The sequence below is a fragment of the Hyperoodon ampullatus genome (assembly GCF_949752795.1).
Source record: "Hyperoodon ampullatus genome assembly, chromosome: 16".
Lineage (NCBI taxonomy): Eukaryota > Metazoa > Chordata > Mammalia > Artiodactyla > Ziphiidae > Hyperoodon > Hyperoodon ampullatus.
The window spans coordinates 75,806,447-75,832,933 of record NC_136929.1 but is presented as its reverse complement, the minus strand read 5'-3'; the positions used below and the strand labels follow the sequence as shown (position 1 = coordinate 75,832,933).

At 45.4% G+C, this 26,487-nt stretch overlaps 1 protein-coding gene across 1 annotated transcript in view; it reads left to right on the top strand.

The window, feature by feature from the left end:
- The window catches only part of TNFRSF19 (TNF receptor superfamily member 19), a gene marked incomplete at its 3' end in the record, with an annotated part of 79,351 nt that overhangs the window by 27,691 nt on the left and 25,173 nt on the right, over nucleotides 1-26,487 (top strand). The window contains exon 5 of the mRNA XM_079721774.1: nucleotides 9,439-9,524. Coding sequence (XP_079577900.1) covers nucleotides 9,439-9,524 — 86 coding nt within the window. The remainder of the gene's footprint in view (nucleotides 1-9,438; nucleotides 9,525-26,487) is intronic.

The following is a 26,487-nucleotide window of genomic DNA, read 5'->3' as shown; positions in this document are numbered from 1 at the left end:
GAGCTCTCTCTGGACACAGACCCTGAGGTGGACATGGCCTGGAGTATTTCAGAAACTGCCAAGAGGCCAAGGCAGCTACAGGAGAAGGGAGAGCGGAGGAGAGGGAGGGGCAGTGAGAGCAGCGGGGGGTGGGCAGCTGTACCGGTGGAGACCTTAAATGGGCACGTTGAGAAGGAAGCCAGGCCGTGGACAGAAAGGGGACCACACCTGGGCCAGGTGGGGAGACAAAGCCCAGGAGGAGGAACTTTTAACATTTTAAGTGCTTCTAGGTAACGGTTGGCCGGACATGCCAGATAAAACAGGCAGTTGGAAGCCAGAGTCCTGATGAAGCCCGGGACTCAGTGGGGCCAGTGTGGTGGTCTGTTAGGGGCGAGGCACTGCTGCAGGAAGTAAGGAGGGGAGGGGACAAAGTGAGCATCAGGAGAACCTAATTAGTATATAGTAGAGCCAACAGAGGGGAGATGAGGATTCCTGGAGCTTTCCTGGAACCCAGGCTTTACTGCAGAAGTAAAGCAACCAGGGCCAGCAGCATGACAGGAGCAGCAAACTGTATTATGTAGTGGCTGAGCAGTTTACATGAATTATTGTCTGTGACGTTCACAGTGTTTTAAAAACGAAGAAAGTGAGCCTCGTCATTAAGGTTATTCAGGTGAGATGGCACAGGCAGTGCGCAGTGTGGCTTGGACTCTGCCACCAGAATCCACGCTCCAAGTCGGTGTAGACGGAGGACCCTGACTGCACTCCGCCAGCTCATGCCCACAGGAGCAGGGATTTGACAGATGCTGGGTGCCAGCTCTGGGGCTTTTAATGAAGCCAGAGGGCAGATAAAGCTCTGGGCCTGAAGGCCAGAAACAGGGCAGGAAATAGCCTCATGGGTCAAGCAAGTCCTTATGCGAAGACTCAGAACCCAAACAAATGCAAAAAGTAGTGGTCTTACACCAGCAGCACAAGTGACCAAAGAAAAAATAGCTATATTTGACTTCATCAAAATTAAAGCCTTTTGTGCTTCACAGGATACCATCAAGAAATTGAAACAACAACCCCCAGAATTAAAGGAACTATTCGTAAATCATATATGTGATAAGGGACTATCTTATCTAGCATATATAAAGAACTCTTACAACTCAATAACAAAAAGACAAATAACCCAATTAAAATATGGGCAAAGGATTTGAATAGACATTTCTCCAAAGAAGAGACACAAGTGACAAGAGAGCTCACGAAAAGATACACAACGTCAATTAATCATCAGCAAATGCAGAAAAAGAAAAAAAAAATCCACATACTTCACACCCACCAGGATGGTTATAACCAAAAGACAGGCAGTAACAGGTGTTGGTGAGCATGTGGAGAAACTGGGAATGTAAAACTGTGCAGCCACTTCGGAAAACAGTACGGCGTTTCCTCAGAAAGTCACACATATTGTTACCATGCAACCCAGCACTTCTACTCTTGAGCATGTAACCAAGGGAACTGAAAACATGTGCACACAAAAACTTGTACACAGATGTCCATAGCAGCCTTATACATGAGAGTCAAAAAGTAGAAATGACCCAAATGTTCATCAGCTGATGAATGGATAAACAAAATGGAGTGCATTTAGCAATGGAATATTATTCAGCAGTAAAAAGGAAGGAATTGCTGACACATATGACAACATGGAGAAACCTAGAAAGCATTATGCTGAGTGAAAGAAGCCAATCACAAAAGAACACATATTGTAGGATTCCACTGGTGTGAAACGTCCAGACTGGGCAGATCTGAGGAACACAAAGTGAATCCGTCGTTGTCTAGGGCTGGTGGTTGGGAAGGGTTGAGACGAAGGGGGAGTGATTGCCAAAGGGTACAGAGTTCCTTCTCTTCCCTGATGGAAATGTTCTAAAAGTGACTGTGCCGATGTTTACACAGCTCCGTGCGTGTACTACAGACCATTTACTTGAATGCTTTAAAGGGGTAGATTGCGTGGTATGTGAAGTATATCTCAGTGATCTGTTATTTTTTTTAAAAAGTAGTGACCTGTAATCTCAGAAGACACTGATAGCTGTGAGTATTATTACCCAGAGTCTTGAGCTTGTGAAAATCTGATGGAAGGACAGAGACTGGGCACCTGCTACCTCTCTGCTCCTGTTCTGACAGAACCGTGTCTTGGCCCCTCTGCCCTCTTCACCGGGGAAGAGGATGGGGGTCGGGGAGAGGAGGGGTCCACGGGGGATGCCAGGCTGAGCTGGGCAGTGCCCAGAGACCCAGGACTCAGTTTTTACAAGGGGGAACCCAGGCGTGGGCTGCTGGAGCGTGAGAGGGAGCCCCCGCCAAACACGCTTCCTCCTGCTTCACCAAATCTGTTGTCACCTGAGCCCACTGCTTTAGTGTCACGATGTTTGCTCATTCTGTAAATGGGTGCTTAGATGTGGGAAAGTTAGAAATGAGTAGACATTTGAATGGTGTTTCCTAGTTTATTTATATGATTAGTTTAAAATTACATCCTTTCTAAGCAAGCATGAAGGTATGAGGCAGGCAACAATTATAGAGTGACTTCTACTCCTCCAGGTCTTCCAGGGTGTTTTCAAAGTGCTCCCCCAGCTGGACTGTATTTTTGTGAAAGAGGAAAATAGTTGACACCTGTTTGACAGACAGGAAAATTGAGGCAGAAAGAAAATAAACAAATTGAGTATTGGCTCCAGAAAAATGCCATGGTAATGCATAAGGTGGGCAGGTTTATTCCTGGTGTGACACTTGCCCTGTGCGGCTGCGGCCTCACTCAGATCAGGATCTGCTGCTGCCCAAAGGCCCAGCCCCCCACAGGACACCGGTGTGGAAAGTCTCCTCTGTGCTACAGTTTGACCAGTTAGGGAAATTCAGTGCCCTTGTTCCCAAATATGGTCAGCAGCTTTCGGCCAGTTACTTAATTTCTCTGACCTTGATTCTTCTCACCTATAAAAATATCATCTAATAATAATACCAGCCTACAGAATTGTCAGAAGGATTAAGAACATAGCTCATGTAGAGCGCCTAGCAGAGCGCCTGGTACACAGTAAGCACTAGATAAATCATTGACATTGTTGCCAATTAATGTTATTGGGGGCCAGTGAAAGCTTTGCAGAAAGTGGCCAAAGGGCCTCCAGCCCCTGTTCTGGCCCACGCCCCCTTCCCTTCTCTGCCGAGGGGACCTGGGGCCCTGCCCTGGAAGAGTAGCCCAGCCCCTGCCAGTTCTTTGCTGCTTTTAGTAACCGGGATGGTTAACACTAGGGATTAACATCACCCCCTCCTTACAAAGGAGGAAGTCCATCCTTGGAGCGGATGAATGACTTGCTCGAGTCCTGTTTCGCTGCCCCTGAGGATGGCCTCTGCCGCTTCTGTGCCCACTACCCCCCCACCCCCCCATCAACCCTGCTCCCCGGCCGCCTGGTCCGTCCTCCGTCCTTCTGCTTACAGTGGCACTTGGCAACCCTTGCCCATCCCAAGCGCCCCAGCCAACACCAGGCTCTTCCCCTGACGGTCATCTTTTCAGTAGCATCTTCTCAGTGTCACTGGGGCCATCGCTTTGGCTGCCGAGAACTGTGAACAGGGGGCTGACCCTCCAGCACAAACACGGAGCCCATGGGTGTGTAGAAGAGGGCAGAATTGTCACCCGTCCCCAACAGACGCACTGCAGGAAATGGGACCTGATGTCACACACAGGACGTGGCAGCTGCATTCAAACCTGTATTAAGGGAGATCGTTCTGAAACCAGGGCTGGACTGGGGTCTGTCATCCCCCTGCAGAAATGCGTTCATTGGTGGAAGAGTTAGTGTCTGCAACCAGGCTTTCTTAAAATAGCAGTTATCAAGCTGGTGTTCATTAGACTAAATAGTATTATTTGGGTTCAGCTCAATTAAAAACGCCTCTTCACATTCAGTGTTGGGGAATATTTTGGGTGGATAGATGTATTTATATGCTGCATCTCATCAGACAGTAAATTAGATAAAACTCAGTGTGGTTTCCTTTTGTCTCTTTGCATTAGCTGAAAGCACGGAGTAAAATTTAAAGTTCAACGATAAAAAGCAGTTTAACCAGACACCGTGTATATGTCTCTGTTCTCTTTTGTCTTATTTAATGTTTAAAAATTTGTGTCCTGTCTCATTTGGTCAGCAGCAGAGTTGCAAATATATCTGTGTCCCCCAAACTTTGGCAATCTAAACAAAATAGAGAGTAGAATAATTTTTAAAGATTTATAGATTTCTTTACCCACTTAATCTTTTGTCACATCTTAAAACTCTAATTTCTGTATCTTCATCTTCAAATTGGATGATAATTTTAAGGAGACTTTTTAAAAATAAAAAAAAATGTCTTTGATCGTTAATACATAATTGGTGATTCAGTAATTATTCTGTGCTTTAGGATTCAGACCTTAATCTCATTTTGTACTAAGTGGAAAAAGTGAGAGTCAGTTGATGGCTTTCAAAATTTCGTAGCAGTTAAAAAAAAATCTTAGATTCTGCCATCCAGCCATTGTAATCAAGAAGCTGGCAGAGCAGGTTCTGAATGCTTTTGGATAATCTCTGTACCGCTGCTGATAGCTGCTATGAGCATCATGCCCAAGTATCACCTCTCCTGTGAGCAGTGGCAACAAGGCAGGCCCATCCAACCTCCTATCTAAGTTAGGGTTTCTAGTTAGACTTAATGGTCATTGAAAACATGGGATTTTCTCACCTGCTAGCCTCATTTGTGTTACAGCCCTCAAACTGATCATATATTTTAATAATTATATTTTTGGCAAATATATTTTGTTCAATTTCAGGGAGAGCTCAGACCTCCAAACTGTTTTGTCACAAGTAGAATTCATTATTTTAAAAATGTTCAGTAATGTCCACATTTGATTCCCAGCACTTGTTTAGCTTATTTACATAGAAAGAGTTTTTCTGTTTAAAAACTATATTAGACTATCTCAATATTTAATTTAATTTTTATATTTTAATTTTATATTTTTATATTTTATATTTAATTTTAATATTTAATTTAATTTAATCAACTTATAATTTGGCATGTTTTCTGTCTGAGATAAAGAGAATTAGTCCGCATATATTACAATGTTTAGCAAGAAGTACATCTAAGAAAGCTCCCTTATATTGTCCTATGGTTTTTACCTATTTTTAGATTTCTTAATGCATTTTTTAGTTGTGGTAAAAAAATGTAACATAAAATTTACCATCTTAACCATTTTTTAAGTGTACAGTTCAGTAGTGTTAAGTATATTCACATTGTTGTCATTATACGCAGATGACATGATTCTATATAGAAAACCCTAAAGACTCCACACGACACTATTAGAACTGTTAAACAAATTCCGCAAGGTAGCAGGATACGAGATTAACATACAGAAATCTGTTGCATTTCTTTGGACTAACAATGAAATATCAGAAAGATAAAGTTTAAAAATATTCCTTTTAAAATCGTGTCCAAAAAAAAACCTAGGAATAAACCTGACCAAGGAGGTGAAAGACTTATACACTGAGAACTAGAAAGCATTGATAAAGGAAATTGAAGATTATTTAAAGAAATGGAAAGATATCCCATGCTCTTAGATTGGAAGAATTAGTTTTGTTAAAATGGCCATACTACCCAAAGCAATCTACAGATTTATTGTGATCTCTATCAAATTACCCATGACATTTTTCACAGGACTAGAACAAAAAATCCTAAAATTTATTTGGAGCCACAAAAGACCCAGAATTGCCAAAGCAATCCTGAGGAAAACGAACAAAGCTGGAGACATAACCCTCCCAGACTTCAGATTATACTACAAAGCTGCAGTAATCAAGACAGCATGGTATTGGCACAAAAACAGACATATGGATCAATGGAACAGAACAGAGAGCCCAGAAATAAACCCGTGCACCTGTGGTCAATTAATCTATGACAAAGGAGGCAAGAATATACAATGGAGAAAAGACAGTCTCTTCAGCAAGATCCTGGTTTCAATTCTTTTGGCTAGGACTTCCCTGGTGGAGCAGTGGTTAAGAATCCGCCTGCCAATGCAGGGGACACAGGTTCGAGCCCTGGTCTGGGAAGATCCCACATGCCGTGGAGCAACTAAGCCAGTGCGCTGCAACTACTGAGCCTGCGCTCTAGAGCCCACGAGCCACAGCTACTGAAGCCCGCGTGCCACAACTACTGAAGCCTGCGTGCCTAGAGCCCATGCTCTGCAACAAGAGAAGCCACTGCAACGAGAAGCCTGTGCACTGCAGCAAATAGTAGCCCCCCGCTCGCCGCAACTAGAGAAAGCCTGCGCACAGCAACAAAGACCCAACACTGCCAAAAAATAAATAAATGAATTTTTTTAAAAAGTTAAAAAAATGCTTTTGCGGACTTCCCTGGTGGCGCCGTGGTTGAGAGTCCGCCTGCCGATGCAGGGGACACGGGTTCGTGCCCCGGTCCGGGAAGATTCCACATGACGCGGAGTGGCTGGGCCCGTGAGCCATGGCCACTGAGCCTGCGCGTCTGGAGCCTGTGCTCCGCAACGGGAGAGGCCACAACAGCGAGAGGCCTGCGTAGCGCAAAAAAAAAAAAAAAAGATTTTGGGTATATACCCAGAAGTGGAATTTCTGGATCTTATGGTAGTTTTATTTTTACTTTTCTAAGAAAACTCCATACCATTTGCCATAGCAGTTGCTCCATTTAACATTCCTGCCAGTAGTGCACAGGGGTTCCAGTTTCTCCACATTCTCGCCAACACTTTTTTTTTTAATAGCAGCCATCATAATGAGTGTGAGGTGATGCCTCACTACGGTTTGGATTTGCATTTCCCTGATGATTAGTGATGTTAACCGTCTTTTCATGTGCTTGCTTACCATTTATATACCATCTTTGGAGAAATATTCAAGTCCTCTGCCCATTTTTAAATCAGGTTATTTGATTTTTGTTGTTGAGTTGTAGGAGTTCCTTATATATTCTGAATATTGACCCCTTATCATATATATGATTTGCAAATATTTTTTCCCACAGGGGTAGGTTGCCTTTTCACTGTTTTCATTGTATCTTTTTTTTTTAACCACCAAAGAAACTATAATTACTATAATTTAAAACTTTCTTTTTTTTTGGTTGTGACATTTTTTTAACCACTTTGTTGAGGTATGATTGACAAAGCTGTACATATTTATTGTATACAACTCCATGAGTTTGGGAATGAGTATACATTGATAGTATCCTTTGATGCAGAAAAGTTTTAAGTTTAATATATTCCCCTTTGTCTATTTTTGCTTTTATTGCCTATTTATTATATGCCTTCTGGTTGCCTTTTGATGTCATATCCGAGAAATCATTGCCAGAGTCCATGTCATGAAACTTCTCCTATATTTTCTTCTAGGAGTTTTGTAGTTTGGGGTCTTATGTTTAATTAATTTTGAATTAATTTTTGTATATGGTGAAAGATCAGGATCCAACTTCATTCTTTTGCATGTGGATATCCAGTTTTCCCAGCACCTTTTGTTGAAGAGACTGTCCTATATCCATTAAGTGGTCTTGGCACCCTTGTCAAAAAGCATTTGACCATACGTGTGAGGGATCATTTCTGGGCTCTCTATTCTGATCCATTGGTCTGTATGTCTGCATTTATGCCAGTATTGATAATTGGAGTTCGTAATATGTTTTGATATCAGAAAGTGTGAATCCTCCAACTTTGTTCTTTAACTTTTACTTTATAAATTCCAAAATAAATATTTTTTTATAAATTCTGGTGGAAAATCACCATATTACAATCGTTTAAACAGATTTTCACAATCAAATGAAAATGGAAGGTGGAGCAAGTGCTGGATGTGTCTGGACATTTGGTCTAATTATCTAGTTTCAAATGCAAATTTTGCTTCAACCACAAATCATACAGATTTGCTACTACATTATCAATTCCACAAAATACTTGCATCTATGTGTCTTTATAAACTTGATCTGTAATTTATTCTCCATGTCACTATTTTTGTCATGAAAAAGTTGGAAGATATACATATATGTAAAATCACTTGAATCCCCACCATCTAGAAATAATCAGTTGTTAATATGTGGTATATAATATCCTTCCAAACTGTTTACAATGCCAATATATACACAAAAATTGTTCTTAGCTGCATTGGTAAATAAATGATCTGAAAGAATCTATACCAAAGTGTGTGTTTGTGCAAAATGGCATTATATTATTCACACTTCTTTCTTTTCCACTTATTGATATTTCATAAATTAAAAAAAATAGATATGTAGATCTGCATCATCATTTCTAAAGGCCCCTTTGTATTCCACAGCCTTGGGTCTACCGTGGCTGGTCATGTCTGCTTTGGGTATGGGACTGTGCCTCGTTGGCTTTTTTTCTTTTATGAGCAATGCGGTGGTTACACTCTTTACATCCAGCTTCACCCACTTGATTATTTTTTGAAGATAAATTTCAAAAAATTAAATTACTGGGTAGAATGTAAACTATTCTATTGAGTTCTGATGGCCTACAGCTAATTGCCCTCCTAAAGTGTCAATTTATATACCCACTGACAATAAACACAAGTGCCTATTTACCTAGACTCACGCCAACACTTTCCCAACTTTCTAAGTGAAAATGGTATATTTTCACTGCAATTTGCACTTACTTGTTAGTAATGAGGTTAACCATTTTACTGTTAATTTTTTAAATTTAATTGCATCATCTTTTTAGTTTTAATTGTGAAGTTTTAAAATTATGAAATGTTCTTCTTTTGGGAATTAGTGTTTTTTGCCTGTTTTTCAGTTGCCTTATTCACTTTCACCATAATGATTTTTAAGTTTTATGTTATAGTCTTAAGTTATAGACAATACCATGACTAGAACTATTTTCCAATTTTCTTTTGCCCACTATGTTGATGATACTTTGTTTTTGCTCTTCAGATGCCTCTAGTATTTGTGCGTCTGTGTGTGTGTGTGTGTGCACACACACACACGCACGTGTGTTCAAAGCTGTTAATCTCTTCCTTTCTGGCTCCTGGGTTTCTTGTCATGCCTAGAAAGAGGCCCCCTTTTATCACGATTGTATCAGTATCTGCCTGCATTTTTCCAATAGTTTTATGGTTTGCTTAGCATTTTTGGTCTCTGAATTTCAAAGGTTAAAAACTAGCACTTCACAAGGCATTTTGTCATTTAAATGACAATAGAAATGTCCAGATTTCATACGCCCTCACGGGCACCCCACCTCAGTGTATGAAAATTGCGGCTGAGTAGAACCTGCAAAGTTACATTTAGTGAATTGTTATTTCTTAAGCGTTCACCGCGTGCTCAGAGACCTTTCTAAGGATGTGTCTGTCTGCTGTTATCGTTAAGCCTTTGATAACCTTTTTTTAAACACTAGAACTGGTAATGGAGACTGCCAGTAATTTATCACATAAGTCTGTTTGCTGCAACTGTGAGCTTAGATGAAAATGCTAACAAGGATTATTTCCCTTTCTCTTCTAGATTTTACAGGAAGACCAAACTTGTTGGTTTTCAAGACATGGAGTGTGTGCCTTGCGGAGACCCCCCACCCCACTACGAGCCGCACTGTGAGTAACGCCATACAAAGAGCAGAGGGGCTCTGGGCCTTTTTAAAAACCTTTCTTCACTGGGCAAATGGAACAAAATCTCTCTCTACTGCGCGGCTTAGAGTGCGTGGCCTTTTATCAGGAGTCCAGCAGGACAGAAAGCCCTTTTGTTGTGTGTCTCAGTCAGCAAACTGCATCCATTGATTGGAATCTCGGGTGAAGCACAGAGGCGTTGCTGCTGCCATGTTCCATTCAGACTCTTATCTTTTTTTTTTGTTTGTTTTTTTTTGGGTTTTTTTTTGCGGTACACGGGCCTCTCACTGTTGTGGCCTCTCCCATTGCGGAGCACAGGCTCCGGACGCACAGGCTCAGCGGCCATGGCTCACGGGCCCAGCCGCTCCGCGGCATGTGGGATCCTCCCGGACCGGGGCATGAACCCGTGTCCCCTGCATCGGCAGGCGGACTCTCAACCACTGCGCCACCAGGGAAACCCCAGACTCTTATCTTTCATTCTAGATCATAACTCAGGCAACTCCAGTTAAATAGGGGGTCCACATCCTACTGCGTCGTGTCTTTGTGCCGGGCTCTTCCTAGGCCCCACACGCTGTCATGGGGTGGCTCCCAGGTGTTTCTGGAGGCACCCCCCTCGGGGAATGGCAATCACCTGCCGAATGAGTGTGCATCCTAGTTCATTTCATTCCCTCCTTCACTTTTCTCATTTAACAAATAAGTAAAAAGAGAAAAACCCATTATGTGTTGGTAAAGAGAAAATTGTGCCTTTTCTTCTTTGTATTAACATCAGTTGAACTTTTTGACCATATTTTTTCCTTAGATGAAAAAGGTGTTTGTTTCAGGTTATCAACCCCCATTGACTTTGAATAGGGAAGAGTGATTCCTCACTCTTCTTAATCCTAAATACAAGTCTGGCCAATGAAAACCCACCAGTGAGGGGCCAGGAGAGAAGTCAGAGGGCGGGCGCCCCCCAACCCCGGCCTCCAGGTGTGCTCAGGGCAGGCTTGTCTCCGCTGAGCAGGGCCTTCCTGAGCTGTGGGAGCAGCGAGGTCCAGGAGGAAGGCTGGAGGAGGGCGCCATCCCTGCATGAGTTGCTCTTGACTTTCGGGGAACATGAGTAATACAGATGTTTATTTAGGGATTAGTTTAATATAATTTTCCATGCATGGGATCTGACCTCTTGCTTCTTTTTGTGACAGAAGCCCCCTTTTATCCATTGAAAGTCATTACATTATTTGATAAGGTCACATGGTCACATTATTTGATAAGGTCACATGGTCAAATTATTTGATAAGGTCACTTTTGTTTCCAAGAATGTCATGGCATTTTGCAGTCCCTACTATCAGGTCCTTTACCAAAACGCATTACTTTCTACATTTGAAGTGATGGAAAGGCAAAGAACTTGACCCTTTCCAACTTTTATAGAAACGTACCTTGACCCCCATCTTTATAATAGGTAAACGTTCGCCAAATAATTCATTGCAATTAACAGATGCCATATTGAATACCTGTTGTGTATTGGTCACAATTTGTTTTACTTAATTTTCTCAATGTCTCATCATCAGCTCGCATTTGTCATTGAGCATGCTGGGTCCAGAGGGGTTAATAACTTTCCATTGTTGGCTGGTAATTGGCAGGGACAATACTCAATCCCAGGTCCAACTCCAAATACTGTGTTCTTCCCCCCCACGCCCTACTGTCTCGCTAGAAAAACCCAGCTGTCCAGTCTGTTCTCAGTTGGCTGGTGTAATCCACTCCATGTTAACTTTTTCCTGTATTATTTGCTTTGAGGTTCGTCATTTAACAAAAACTCTAAAAATCTAACATAGGGGAGATACTGAAAGAGTCTCTATTTGCTACACAGCCCATAGAAGGACACGTCCCCTTGCCAGTTAAAATGTGGCAGCAACCTAGTCTTGCCAGTGGCTCAGCTCGGCCATCATTTCATCCAGAAGGCCAAGATTATGCCTTTCATGCTAAACTACCATAAAAAGATTTAGGGAAGAAATCAGTATTGACCAGTTTAGAGTTGGAAAGTCCTAGAGGTTTTTTGTTTTTCCCTTTAATTTATTGAGTTTAAATTTAATGTAATCTAGTCATAAGTCTGAGGCACTGGAATTTTTTGCCTTTGGGGATCTGGCTAAGCTTGGACATCATAAATTAGCCTTTAAATGTAGATTTCACATTTAACCTTTAATGTCTTGTAAAGCCGTAAGTTATAATTTGAAAAGAAAATTGGCTAGTTTAATTTATGTGTATAGATATGTTTCTCCCTATATGAGACTTTTTAGAAAGCAAAGAAATATAAATTATTTTTCAGAGTCAGAAATGCAGTACACACAGCTAATAGCTTTTGGAATTATGAAACAACTGTCTGGTGGTCTTTAGTGAGACTTAATCCTTATCACTTGGAAGGAAAGTTTGCTGCCTTTGGCACAGTTCTTGGGAATAATTCCAGAACGCAGCTAATCTCTTCAAAAGAGATCTTGAGGTCTTTGGGGGACATTATGTAAGGCGCCTTATGTTTTCATTTCTTCTGCTTCGGGCTTTTGAACTCATCCACGAAAAACTGCTCCTTCAGTGATTTTCCCCGGAGGAGTTGCTGTGTTATTTAGACTCTAAGCTCGAAGGTGGTGGCACCTCTCAAGCTACCTGGAATGATGGGGCTTGTTTCAGTGATACACGTGGCAGTGGGAGGCTGGACTCCCCAGGCCCAGCGGCAGCCCTGGAGTCTGGGGGCTGTGGCCTTTGCAGCAGGACGCTCGCTGCAGCTACTTCTTCAGGCTCTGCTTCAGTCCCCCGTCCCCCCAATACTCTCAGCGGGCTGCTGGGGTGTGTACTTCCCTGGTCAGGCTCCTGAAGGAGAGGATCCGATGGGTGCAGGTAAACACCATCGTCCTGGGAGGTACAGCCTTTCCCACTTACCTGCTGAACAAATACTTGGGTCCCTGCTGGGAGCGTGCACACCATGGGACACAGAGACCCAGTCCTTCCCTTCACGGAGCTTAGGGTGTAGGCGGCTAGCTGTCGAGTCACTCAGGCGCTGCACACCTGGACGCACCTGGCGACCGATCAGTCCCGCCTGGGAGGATCTGCGGCTTTAAGAAAAAGTGATGGGTGATGACTCGGGAGCTGGAGGGGGGCTGCCCCGACTGTGACTTTCCAGCTGTGATCTAAGGATCGGCCAGGGGAGGATGAGCCCGAGAAGGAGGAAGCCGGGGCAGGGGCGGGGTGGGTCAGCCGAGGCGGGAAGTGCCCTTGGACTTGGCCCCGGAGGTCTTTGGCGGCCATTTTGGGGAGTGATGGAGACAGAAGCCAGATGACGGTGATGTAGGGGGTGTGCAAGGAGAGGAGCGAGCCGACGGAAGGCCACTCGGTCCAGAGCTTTGGCCGGAAGGGGACGCGCGGGAGGGCGCGGTCAGGCCAGGGGTTTTGTTTTGTGTTGTTTGCAGGCAGGAGACACATCTGCCTGTTTGCAGGTTGAGGGGAAGGTCCGGTGGAGAGAGGCTGACTGTTCTATATGAGAGAACAAAAGACTGATGTCACGTGAGGTTTGTTGAAGGACCCAGAGAAGGTGGCGGCGAGGGCTCCGTGCTGTAACCAGGGCCGGGCGGGGGGCAGGTGGGCAGGAAGCCGGGCTTGTGCGTCCAGAGTCCGGCGCGGCGCTCTCGTTCTTGGCTGTGTGTGCGGCAGGCACGAGGTGCCCCTCTGCCGGGTGAGGCTGGACCGGCGCAGGTGGCTGAGGGTCTCATCCCAGAGAGTGGACGGGCTAGATTAGATTCAGCGGTGGGTTTCCCAGGAACACTGAGGCTCCGCTGGGGTTAGTGGTCGTGGTGAGGCCTTGTTTGCCTCTGCTGTGATATTGTAGGGGTTCTGCTGCCACAAGACATACCGAAATCGTGCCCCAGATGCACAGCTTATAGCAAGCAACAAAGAAGTCCTTAAAGAGGATGACTGTCTGTGTTAATAACACCAGAATAATTTTAAATGACTGTAAATAAATGACTTTTTTTATATATGATACCTGAAGCAAACCGAAGATTTGCTTCGTGAGATTACGAGAAAACTTAACAGAAAGCACAAGATTGAAGACTTCCCATATTTCCGTCAGCTCTCCAAAGGGCCACCCAGGCCCATCCTTGTCTTGGCTGGTGTAACTGTGGCGGGTGACTGAACTCCCCAGGGGCTGGGTTTCATGTCTGTAAAATGGGGTGCCCCCCACCCCCCGGCTAAGGCTGATGTGAGTAGGAGATGGTCGGTATCTGTGATCCTCTGTGTGGTGTCCGGGCGGGCAGGAGCTCCAAGCTCTCAGCTCCTTCCTTGCCCCTTCTACCATGCAGTGCTTCCTGGGTGCCTAGGCCTCACCTCCTAGCATTTGGGAGAAATTGCTGTCTGGAGAAAGGGCCGCGGGCCTGCCCGGGGGTCTGGTGTTTAGCAGAGGCAGTGGTTCAAAGACCAGCAGTGAGTGTGGGAAGCCGCCTCACTCAACCGGACAGCGGGTAACAGGAGATGGAGGAGACGTTAGCCATCAGATAACAGATCTGTTCTCTGCAGCTTCGATTTGTGATCAAGAATGTCTCAATAGGCGTTTCTCTCCCTGTAGGGCATACCTGTATTCCTTGTAAACTGATTTCAAAAACTAGGAGGGACTTCCCTGGTGGTCCAGTGGTAAAGAATCCGCCCTCCAATGCAGGGGACGCGGGTTCCATCCCTAGTCGGGGAACTAAGATCCCGCATGCCGCGGGGCAACTAAGCCCGTGCACCACAAAGTACAGAGCCCACACGACACAACTAGAGAAGCCCGCGTGCTGCAACTAAGACTTGACGCAGCTAAATAAAATAAATATTAAAAAAAAAACTAGAAGGAAATTTCTATCCCCCCTGACTCTTTATATTGGCCCAGTCTTAAAGAGTCCTCGGAACCTTGGCGTCTACCAGCAGCAGAGTGTAGGACACAGCCTGGGACCATCAAGAAGTCTGGATTCACATCCAGGCTCTGCCTGGACCGATGGCGTCACGTTGGGCAAGTCAGCTCACCACTTTGAACCTCCACTTACTCCTTGGAAAATGGGGCTAAGCATGCCATGTTGGCCGAGTTTAGATAGAACTGAATGGACTCGCATCCAGAAGCACACCAGCCTTCTTCCCAATGGTGCCTGCGGCCCCTCCCACCCCAGGTGTACCCTTTGTGGGGTACGGGGGCTGGGAACTGCCCCACTCGGGGAGGGTCTCAGATGCAGCTGGCTTTGATGTTGCCTTGCTGGTCCTCCCCCTGCACTGGGGGCTGAGCAATGAAGGTTACCTAGAAAGGGGCTGCGTTGGACTTTTGCGTTTGGTTACTCGGATGGCCAGAATATCAGGCTGAAGAGTCCCTACTCCGGCTGGCTGCTTTCCTCTCTGTCCCATTGCCCAAGGCCTCGTGCCCGCTGCCCAGCCAACATGAGCTTTAAGCTCTCCTCCCCACAAAGTAATAATGGATGTGTGAACATCAGTTAGTCTGCCTGTAGCATTAATTTGTGAGGATGTCTGGTTGACATCGCTGTAGAAGCAGATAAATAAATGGCAACCTTTAGGTAGAAACCCCTGCTTCAGGCTTTGCCCCTCATCGTAGCTTCACCTCCTGACGAGGTGCAGCTGTTTAGAGCATTAGGAGAAATAGAGAAAAACACCAGGAAATTTTAGAACTGTGTCCTGCCACGGGCCTGATAAGAAATGCAGATTTGGTGTGATTTCTTTCAGGCGTGTTTACTTAATTTGGAACTGTAGTTGGAACAAATGGTTTTGAAAAAATTCAAAGCGGTTTTTATTTAAGGGTGTTTAACCTAGATGTTTGCTTTGTTCTTGGGGGCTTTGTAAAATGAGCCACGTGATTCTGAAGAGATAAGCGATCAGATAAGTCGCGCCCGGTGGGGGAGAAGGAAAGTCAGGAGCTGTGCTAACCTGCAACTATTTAGGAATTTACATGACTCAGTACTCTCAGAACACCCGCAGGTCTCTGCACCCGTAAGTAATATATTCCATTATGAAAGATTGATTGTTTTCCAAAGGAAACTCAAGCTGTCATCTAAATAACGAGTAAAACTAATTTCAAAGTAAACTTTTAAAAGAATTATTTGCTCATTAAAGATAGTTTTTAAAGTTCAATAGAAAAAAAGAAGGGGAGAACATCATAAACAAAACATTTCCAGCATTAGCACATACAAAATACAGCCTTCTGGTGGTTTTCTTTTCAGTATTTTTTCTATCTCTACTACTGATCTTTTTTTAAAATAGGTGTAATTATGCTGTACATACAATTTTGTATCCTTTTTCCACTTGAGATATATAATTTTCACATACTATTCTAAACATTAATGATATTTTCGAGTGAGTATGGCGTGGGCTTTGGATTTCAGGTGGATTTCAGGGCTGTCTCTGCCACACGCATTGCTCTGTCCATGTTTGCGTGAGCCTTCCACAGGTGGCCAGGTGGATGGATGCCCACTGGTGTTAGTGTGTCCAAAGGCACTGATATTTTTCTCTCTTGATCTGCAATGCTAAATTGTTTTGAAGTAAGGGTGCCTGGTAAACACCTCTTTTAAAGAAAACCAATTTAAAAGGAAATAATGGGGAGTGTTCTGAAATCGATGCCAGTATGGGTTTTCCAGTTACTTGTGGTGAAATACAGGTGACCTCAGCTGCTACCTGTGTTCCAGCTGAACCCCTGAGGTTCAGGAGCCAGTTCCTGCCAGCACCCAGGACTCTTCATACTGCCAGGGACTAAAACACTCACTGAATCTGATCAGAGTGAGTGACATAGAATGAGATGCGGAGAGATGCATATAATCCAAAAGATTTATAGCAAATCCATTTGCTTTGGAAACACCATGTGATGTTATTGCATCTGTGTGTGTTTTCTGATTCTGCAACAGCGAGTTCTTCTCCTGGGCTTGCTAATACTTAGTGGCCTGACTTCCTGGATTCCTTCCTGGATCCTCTGCAGGACAGGCCCACAAAGCCACCCTGTGCTAATGAACGGCTCAGTTTACAGAGGATGCTCACAGAGTCTGTGGTCCTCAGGCCGTGACTCTTAAGTGTCGGGTGGGGGGTCTGGTGCCCTGGGGGTGCTGGTGGAGCCTAGCTTCCAGACTGCTTCAGGACAGATGGGGGCTCCTGGACCTCCTAAACGGTGGAGAAGGGCAGCTTCTTCAAGATTTGGGTCTTTCCTGTTAAACAGAACAGGGTGGGGAATAGGTGGACAGTGAGATCAAAGAAGACAGCCTGGGCTGCAGGGCAGCCTCCACAGGCATCTGAAGCAGGTTCCCCGTGCTGGTCACTCTTTATTCTTTGGTTTAGGGAACCATTCTCCTCTCTTCCTTCCACTTTCCGTAGTTCTCTGCTTTTCCTCCCTTTCTTTTTCTCAGTATTATGTGATTCCCTTACTTTATTGACAAACCGTCTAAAACAGTGGTCACGGAAGGTTGCTTATGGGGGAACCAAGCAGACGGAGATCCACCGGGGCTCCCTGCAGGGTCCCGGCACGAATGTCCTGCCTCGAGGACGCCTCGTGAACCCCCGTGGGGTCCACCTAGGCTTTACTGGGGATGATGCTCTGTCGGCCCAGCCGGCCTGGCGGAGGGCAGGAAGCGGGGGAGCAGCTGAGACAGGCAGAGAGATGGACGCAGGGAGAAGCGCAAAGGCAGCCTGTGCGTGCAGCGGGGGGACGCAGGACCCCACGGGGCAGCCACAGAGCGCCAGGCACGCCGTGCCTTCCTGCCATGCAGTGTAGAGCAGAGGGACCAAGTCCACCTCAACGACGGAGCCCGCCTGGGCTTTTCTACTGTCACTCACGACAGGCACTGCCGGTTTCAGTACTGCTCTGGACGCAGACAGGGGAGGCGGGGGGAGTCCCCGTCACAGTCGGTGAAACGGACAAGCTGCTGTCACGCCTGTGACGTGATTTCCATTGCAGATGGTCAGCCTGTGTGTCGAGCAGATCAGCTTCTGGAGGGAAACAGCTGTGTGCTACATATAGGCTGACGATTCGTTGTAGCAAACTCCTCGTTTTCCAAGGATATTGAAAACGTAGCAGGACAGCTTTGACGTCTCGGCCTCTTTAGAGAGGAAACAGTGCGCGGTAAATACATCTGCTTTGAACAATTATTTAGCTGTTTCGGGTATTTATCTTTCCGTAGCCCTAGCCTCATTAAAGGTATAAAAATCAAAAAATTTGAAGAGCAAACTGTTTCTTACACTCGTGCGCTCTATGTGCATTCTTTTCTCCCGATATAAAATTGCCACATATTTGTAAGCCATTCACTTGGTCCCGCATAAGAAGACGAACAGGAAAGGGCAGTTCAGCTGCCTTCACTGGGTCCGTGGACCGTGTCCCTTGAGTCTGGAGATGCTCTGAGAGCTCTGGTCAGCTGGCTGCCTTCTGGGAGGTGGGAGAGTCCTGGTCTGGAGACGCTGAAGGCTTTGATCCCGCCCTTCGAGCAGGCAGTTGATTATTACCCAGTCGTCTATAAATCTAGCTTCTCGGCCTTTATCTTCAGTCTCTTTCAGACATTTAAAGTCAATGAACTCGTTTAAATATTTGCTCACGAAGAAACAGGTTGTGGTCTGTTAAAGGCCATCCCTAAATTAAATGAATGTTAGATTAAGGGCAGTTTATTTAAAAAATATAAAATCCAGCAGGCCTGTTTCATTAAGTTGTGGACTTTTACAAAGGGTACAGTGATTTGTGTGTGGACCCGTTAAACGCTTGAAATAAATAGGTGTGGAGAAAAGCCGTCTCACAGCTTATGCCCGACCCGTAGTGGAAACACTCGAAGTTGCAGCTTAGCGATGACTCCCTCTCTCGCAGCAGAGTATTTATTCCCAGGAGGTGGTGTGCCAGGGCTCCTGCTGCCTGGAAACCAGCGCTTGGTCCTTTAGGGGCCACATGCCAAGGGCGCCTGGAATATGTAGCTGCCCCCGTAGAGGGGGGTGTTTTCGCCTTGAAACGTGGGTGAGCGCCCGGCTGCTTCCCACGCCAACTGCTTGACGAGGGATATCATTGGAGGAACATTGCTTTGAGGAGGGAAAAGAGAAGCCTCAGGAGAGTTTAAAATAGCAAGCAGCGGGGCTTCCCTGGTGGCGCAGTGGTTAAGAATCCGCCTGCCACTGCAGGAGACACGGGTTCGAGCCCCGGTCCAGGAAGATCCCACATGCAGCAGAGCAACTAAGCCCGTGCGCCACAACTACTGAGCCCATGTGCCACAACTACTGAAGCCCGCCTGCCTAGAGCCCGTGCTCCACAATGAGAAGCCACTGCAGTGAGAAGCCCGCGCACCACAACAAAGAGTAACCCCCGCTTGCCACAACTAGAGAAAGCCCGTGTGTAGCAACGAAGACCCAACACAGCCAAACATAAATAAATAAATTAATTAAAATCAATAAATAAAATAAAATAGCAAGCAGGGCTTGAGTTCCGGAGGGTACGACACCCCATCCGTGTCCCACAGCCTGCGCTGCCCTCACATAGCCGGGAGGTGGTCACAGGGAAGAGAGCCAGGACTGGCGCCCAGGTCGGGCCTGCCCCTCCAGGCCAGCTCAGAAGGACCAGGAGTAAGAGTTTAATTTCAAACTTAAGGAAAAAACATTGAAACTATACTTGAAGTGTAGTTGAGTCATCCTACTTGAAAAAGTAATGTAAAATAAAGGGAAAATAAAAAGTTAAAAAAAATTATTTTTAATAACTCAAAGGGTGGAAAAGGTAGTAGACAGTAAAACTTAGAAGCTTAAACTCAAATATCAAATAGGAATTAAAAAAATATATATCCCATTTCAGGTGTTTAAACAAGTATTTTAACTGCTTCATTTATTATTTTGACCGTATCAGAGAAATTAAGTGTGAGGGTTTTGTCTGTATATTAATCATGTATCCATTTTCTTAAATATTCAGGACGCTTCTTAATACTGTACAATTATAAGGAAAGGGAAGAAGTGTTTCTTTTGTCTTTAACTGTTCCAAAGTAATTTTTTAACTTTATTGAAATGTACTTGACATACAAGAAGAGGCATCCATTTTACGTGCACAGTTCAGTGGGTTTTGACAGATGTGCACAGCTGTGTCATCATTTGCCCCAGGGGAGATGTGAAAGTCTTCCCAAAGGGGAGCATCTCAAGCAGAGCCTGGAGTCACCTCAGAGGGGTTCTCTTTATCATACGTACCATTGTCTTGAAGACAGCGTTTAGACACCTTTTTGTTCTCTTGCATTTAAAAAAAATGTATGTGTGCATATATTACTGTTTTCTGTCCACGTTTCCTTTTCTATGTGGAGACCAAAGGGTTCTGGTGTGAAATGTCGAATTTTGTGTTTAAATGATTTTCTGCAAAATCTTCAGTATCAAACTTAAAAAGTGCACTGAAAATCAATCATCCCTGGAAAGCTTTCCAGTGGTCGTAAGAGGCCTGCTTTTCTTTAAAATGAGGAAAATTACTTTTTCAAATTTTTGGTGTTAGCCTGGCTGCTTAGCTCAGGAAGTCTCCCAGGGAGTCCTTTTTGGGGGCCTCATGCTAGTCTGGAAAGCAGAGGGCATAAAGACAGCTCTCTGATGTGATAACTGTCGACCAGTCTGACCTCTTGTTCACGGACAGATGTACTGGATCCTACTCTGGGCACTGACGTGGCACCAGGGACCCTGCAGTGAAAAACATAGACTAAATTCCCAGTGCTCAAGGAGTCGACGCCCTAATACTCCGGGGAAGGGGTGTATTATGTAAGATAAGGTGGCCAGAAGAAGGCCTGTCCCAGGGTCCCTGATGCAGGGAGGAGGGCAGAGCATGAGCAGAGGCAGGAGCCCAGCCAGTGGGTGCAGGGCCTTGGGAAACCATGCAGACCAAGGAGGACCCTGTCCTCTGAGGGAGAATGGTAACTGCAGGAGTGACAGGGTCTGACGTCACATTTCACAGAGATCCTTCTGTGCTCCTGAGGATGGACTTCAGGAGAGCAAGGGAAGAAGCAGGGGACCAGTTCAATGCAACGGTTTTAGCTGATTCGATAAAAGGATGCACTTAGAAGAACGGGCTTTCCACCCGTTTCTCAAGAGTTAATTTTTTTTTTTGGCTGCATATATTAATAACGTAATAATATTTGTTATATTTTACCTGCTCTGTGATGTCAAAGAAAATTACAGAACAATAGCGTTCAGTTGATTTTTTTCTAAACTTGGGCAAAACACAAATTTTGAAGAGGTGAACTTACGATTTTATATCACGTCGTAAGATTTTACTGCATGGTAAATGTTTTCTATTATTTTAGGCCCTGGGGACACAAGAAGGATCTAAAAAATAAGATCCTGGAAGTTTCTCTCTTACTTCTAACGCTTATTAGCACTGAAGGGACACTCACATAACTACCTCATTTGATCATCCCAAGACTATTGCCAACCAATATCTACTTGATGTTTTTGTGGATTAGCTCATTTAATCTTCATTATGAAGAGGCTTGCTTTTGAGTCCTGGTCCTAACAGCTGACTTTCAGATGAATTATTTAACTTGTCTGTGTCCCAGTTTTTTCACCTACCAAAGGAAGATTCTTATAGGTTTAAGAGAGGAAATAAAGCCCCCTCAATTGAAGTCCTGAATCTGCTTCACATTCCAAACCTCAGGACATATGTGCTCTTTCCAACCTAACCCAGACTTGGGTTCTTTACCATAAGGTCTGTCAACTGTCAGGTTATAAATAAATTAAGAGCAGGGTCAATTCTGCTGTAACAGAGACAGCAAGAAACACAGTCCAAATCCAGATTTTCTCTTCAGTCTAGACCCAGCCACGCGAAACTGGGCAGAGACATACACACATTTTTTTTTTCTTCGTTGGAAGTTAAAAATGGGTGGAAATAATTTGAGTTTCATCATTTTAGAATAATTTCACAAAAGATTACTTCTTTCAGGGACTTCCCTGTTGGCGCAGTGGTTGAGAATCCGCCTGCCAATGCAGGGGACACGGGTTCGAGCCCTGGTCCGGGAAGATCCCACATGCCACGGAGCAACTAAGCCCGTGAGCCACAGTTACTGAGCCTGCGAGCCATAACTACTGAGCCCGCGTGCCACAACTACTGAAGCCCGCGCACCTAGAGCCCGTGCTCCACAACAAGAGAAGCCACCACAATGAGAAGGCCGCGCACCGTAAGGAAGAGCAGCCCCCGTTCGCCGCAACTAGAGAAACCCTGCATGCAGCAACGAAGACCCAATGCAGCCAAAAACAAAAAATTACTTCTTTCAATACTGCAGGGAGGTAAATAAGAATTATCCACTTTACTAATAACAGGAAAGCTGAGAAGTTCAGGAGGCAGAGTCCTTAGGTGAAAGCATGCTGAGCTGGACACTGCCTTCCCCGAGGGTGAGGTCAAACGAACAAGGTCGTGCTTTCACGGGAACACGGAGTCCAGGGTCCCCAGTGCAGCCTGGCACTCAAGGGGTTAAGCAGAGTCCTGCGCAGGAACCAGGAGGGCAGGGGCCCAAGTTTCATGTCTTTGTTCCAATTCCCAGATGGCAACCCGGTCTGTTAGTCGCAGTTGAAGCAAAACTATTTTTGAGTCTGTGTATCCTACAGCACAGATGGTTGAGGCCATAATAATGTGTTTCTTTTATGGTGTCTTTTCTGTTTCTGGGTGTAGAAGTTTAAAAGCTTCATTGTTTCATCAGTCAAATAAACACAGCAAGACCTTATGGGACTGTGGGATAATAAAAGGAAGAAAAACATCCTTGAAAGCAGGAAAAAAATCTTTTTCTTTATTCTGTTTACAGAGGAATGCTATAGACAATCTGCGGCCATTGTGTGGCTTATAATTTTTTTCAGTGTTAAATATGGTATTTATCATAATTACAGTACCAAACAGTTATAATCCACCCAGTGCCAGAGACAAGTCTAAAGTACCGAGCTCTCTCTGGGCATCACAGACTTTCTCCGAACAGCACCGGGCGGTGAAAGTCGCTGGTCGATCGTGCGGTTGAACTGCGGGTAGTGGTGGCCTGGGGTTCACATCCCAGTCTCACCAGCCACTCTGCTGTGACAGTTGCCTTGTCTGTCCTTCCCTTCTTTTCCCCACAAAGATATGCATGATAATATGTGGCACAGCTCTGGTGGGGGACAGGTCTCTAAGCCAAGTGATCTGGAAGCAAGATTAAGAAGAACAGAAACCAGGGGACTCCCCCGGTGGTCCAGTGGTTAAGAATCCTCCTGCCAGTGCAGGGGACGCAGGTTCCATCCCTGGTCCAGGAAGATCCCACATGCTGCGGAGCAACTAAGCCCGGGCGCCACAACTAGAGAGAAACCCACGAACCACAATGAAGAGCCCTCATGCTGCAACTAAGACCCAACACAGCCATAAATAAATAGATAGATAGATAGATAGGTAAGCTGCTTGTTTCAGCTTCAAAAAAAAAAAAAAAGAAGAGCAGAAACCAAGTTCAGTTAGATAATTGACCAAGACCAAGTCACAGCTACTGGGACCTTCAGCCTCGTGGCAACAGGTCCCTAGCCAGGATTTTCCCCCTCTCGGGGATGCTTCTGTGTGTTGGGTTGGACTTCAGGATCCCCTCTGACCGCCAGCCTTTCAGGTCACTCCCCACCCCCCAGGCCTCTGGGGTTGCCTTTCTACCTTTTGGGAGCCCGAACCCCTCATCCTAACCCCACCCCAGCACCTCTCTTAACACCCTCCTGACCCCTTTGCCTGTCCGACATCTTATCACACTTGTTCCAGCACACTTGTTCCAGGCCTATCACTGGGCTGCTGAGTGCCCTTGAATCCTGTTTTCCTTTGGTTTTTTTGTTGCATTTCTGATGGCACTTCCAAGGACACACACACCTTGAGGAGTAGAAAACTGTTTATCTTGTCCATCTATAATTTCCTTTTGTCCTGCTGAGAAGAAATAAAGCTGTTCACTTCAACGCCTTACCTTCTTTTAAAAAATTTATTTGTTTTATTTATTTATTTCTGGCTGCATTGGATCTTCGTTGCAGTGCGTGGGTTTCTCATTGCGGTGGCTTCTCTTGTTGCAGAGCACGGGCTGTAGGCACGCGGGCTTCAGTAGTTGTGGCTCACGGGCTCTAGAGCGCAGGCTCAGTAGTTGTGGCACATGGGCTTAGTTGCTCCACAGCATGTGGGATCTTCCCGGACCACGGCTCGAACCCGTGTCCCCTGCATTGGCAGGCAGATTCTTAACCACTGCACCACCAGGGAAGTCCTCAATGCCTTATAAATGTAGTTAATTTTCATTTTCTGGATAGAAACATTGACCTTTGGTACTAATAAATACGATCCAAAGCCAAATTTAAAGAAATGAAAAAAGGAAACCTTTACCACTCCGTGTGGTAACAGTCGATCAGCAGTGACTGGTCAGCTTCAGGGACCAGAGCCCTTGGGGAACAACAGGCCTGGTGAGGACGAGGCTCACTTCCCAGCTGCTTCTCACCCCTCCCGCCAGGACCACGCCGGGGCTCAGTGCATCCGCCCCTGGGTGGGTTGTCCTCCCCTGGCCCCTCGGGGCTCCCAGCCAGTGTTGGTGAAAGCTGGTGGCTCCGAGTCCAGAGCAGCCACTGCTGGCAGATTCGGGCAGCAGGGCAGGGTCTGCAGGGTGCAGAGGAGATGGTGGGTGAGAACCAAGTGGAGGCTGGTGGGAGGGAGAAGGGGACAGAGATCCAGGTATTTGGAAAGACAGTTTTCAAAGCAATACATAACCCTGCTGGATGAGAAAGGACATCCTTAAATCATTATTCTTCTGGCCATTGAAAGACAAAGTACTCATTATTGTAGTCAGAGTGATGATACTGTGGCTTTTCAGCTTAGAACAAAGCAGAACCCTGCTGGCAGAGTACAGTGCTTGTCCTTCAGGGGTTAAGGGCTGTCAGCTCCCTCGGTGCCTCAGAGGGCATTTGCACCGGTGAACACGCGGCTGGTGATGGATGGAGCGACGGAGACGCTCTGGGTGGTGCCGTCTCTCAGGAAGAAGGTGCTGGGCTCCCCAAGACTCCGTTGAGACAGGCTGTGGGGGCTCGTTTACTTAGTCGGATGAGGTTCGCAGTGGAAAACATGGCCTCAGTTGGACAGGGAACCAAGCCCGTCTCTACACACACCAAGCAGAGACTTGGTGACTTCCGCCGGTTTTTAAAAATCATTTTTTGTAACCACGCAGGTTAGTAATTAAAGTCAGAAGATGTAGTTGGGTAGCTGTGCTGGTGAGAATCTGAACCCACCACATTCCTCCTTCAGTTCACACCATCAGCTTATTGCAAATACATGCATCACTGACTTCCTGACCCTAAGGTGTCCCCAGGTGGGAGCAAGAGTGACTCTCAGGTAAAAGGTCACAGGTAAAGTCGAGGAGAGACAAGAGGGTGAAACATCCCCGACGTTGGGTAGAATTTCCCGTCGGTCAGCATGTCTTTTTGGTCGTGAGCGCTGTGCTGGCCAGGTGGTGGTCCAGCCTCCTTCCTCTTCACTGTCTCCCCTTTACCCCTCTTCCTCTCAAATAAGAGGGTCTCTCTTCCCACGTTGGCTATCCACCACGTTGCAGATGCTCACCGAGCATCACCATCCACCCTCAGAAAAGAATAAGTCAAATTCCTTTGTCCACAAAGGCAGTTATCACGCATCCATGGAACTGGCCTTTTTTTCTGCTGTAATTTCACAGTGAGGCCAGACCATCTAAATATTGGCAATAGAACCAGGCAAATACATACATGACAAAATACAGATTTCAGAGAGTCATTTGTATTAATCCCTCTTCCTTCAATGCCCCTTTTTTTTGCATTGAATTTAAATATGTATCATTGTTTATGCTTAAAGTCTGTTTCTGTTTATCTGTCAATATGTTGGTAATAAGTCCAAACTGTGGTCTTAGTGCTCAAGGAGCTAGAATAGAAAGAAGCATATTGTTTTAGTTTATTCTCTCCAAATCCTGTACCAACAGTGCTTAATACAAGGCTTTGAGAGAGGCTTGGAGATCTTGGACAAACGTTATCCTCAGTTGGGGCTCTCACCTTGTGTCTCATCCACACGGAATGCTCCGCCAGTGTATTGAAGAAGCAGTGAGGACAGGTCCTATAGCTTGTGTGCCACATCCCTCTAGAGAGGGACCGGAGGGTTGCTTCAGAGTCTTGGCAGGTGTACCCCTGCTCTGTATTCTCTGAGCTCTCTCTGTGCCTGACCATTAATATTTTTCTGATTTGCCTAAAGTTGTTTTTCCTAAAGGCTTTTCTTAGTAGTAGCTTTACCATTTCATTCACAGTATTCCATGAGGTTGAGTTATTTTGCTCATGGTCGCTTATTCTTATATAACATTGCTTCTGTTACCATTGGGAGATCACATGGTGAGACCCTTTGAGGTACTTAGATAAAAGTAGTGATAGCTGTGTCTTTTGTAAGAAACGCGTCTAAACTTCTGGGGAGTCATGTTGGTTTGTCTTCATTGTGAATTTTCCATCTGAATTTTCCTGCCCTCTAGGGCCATGTAACAAGGACCCAGGCTGTCCCATCAGTGTATTCAGCGGCCTGCCCACTACGCAGGTGATTCAGTTGGTTTAAAAAACACTCCAGATTCTGACATAATAACAGTTAGAATATAATGTCTGGTTCCAAGTAATAACAGGAGGAAGCATGGCTAACACAGAAGGTTCTCTGTGGGAGGCACCATGCTAACCCTCCATGTGCATCACATCGTTCAGGTCTCACAAAAATCCTACGAGGTAGATACTGTTATTTCCTGATTTTACTGATAAGGAAACTGGGGTTGTCATTTGCCGGTGGTAATACAGCTAGTAAATGGCAGAGCCAGCTCTTAACCAAGAGTATGTGCAGCCATATATACAATGGTATATTTCTAAGCCATAAAAAGAAATCAAATTGAGTTATTTGCAGTGAGGTGGATGGACCTAGAGACTGTCATACAGAGTGAAGTACGCCAGAAAGAGAAAAATAAATACTGTATGCTAACGCATACAT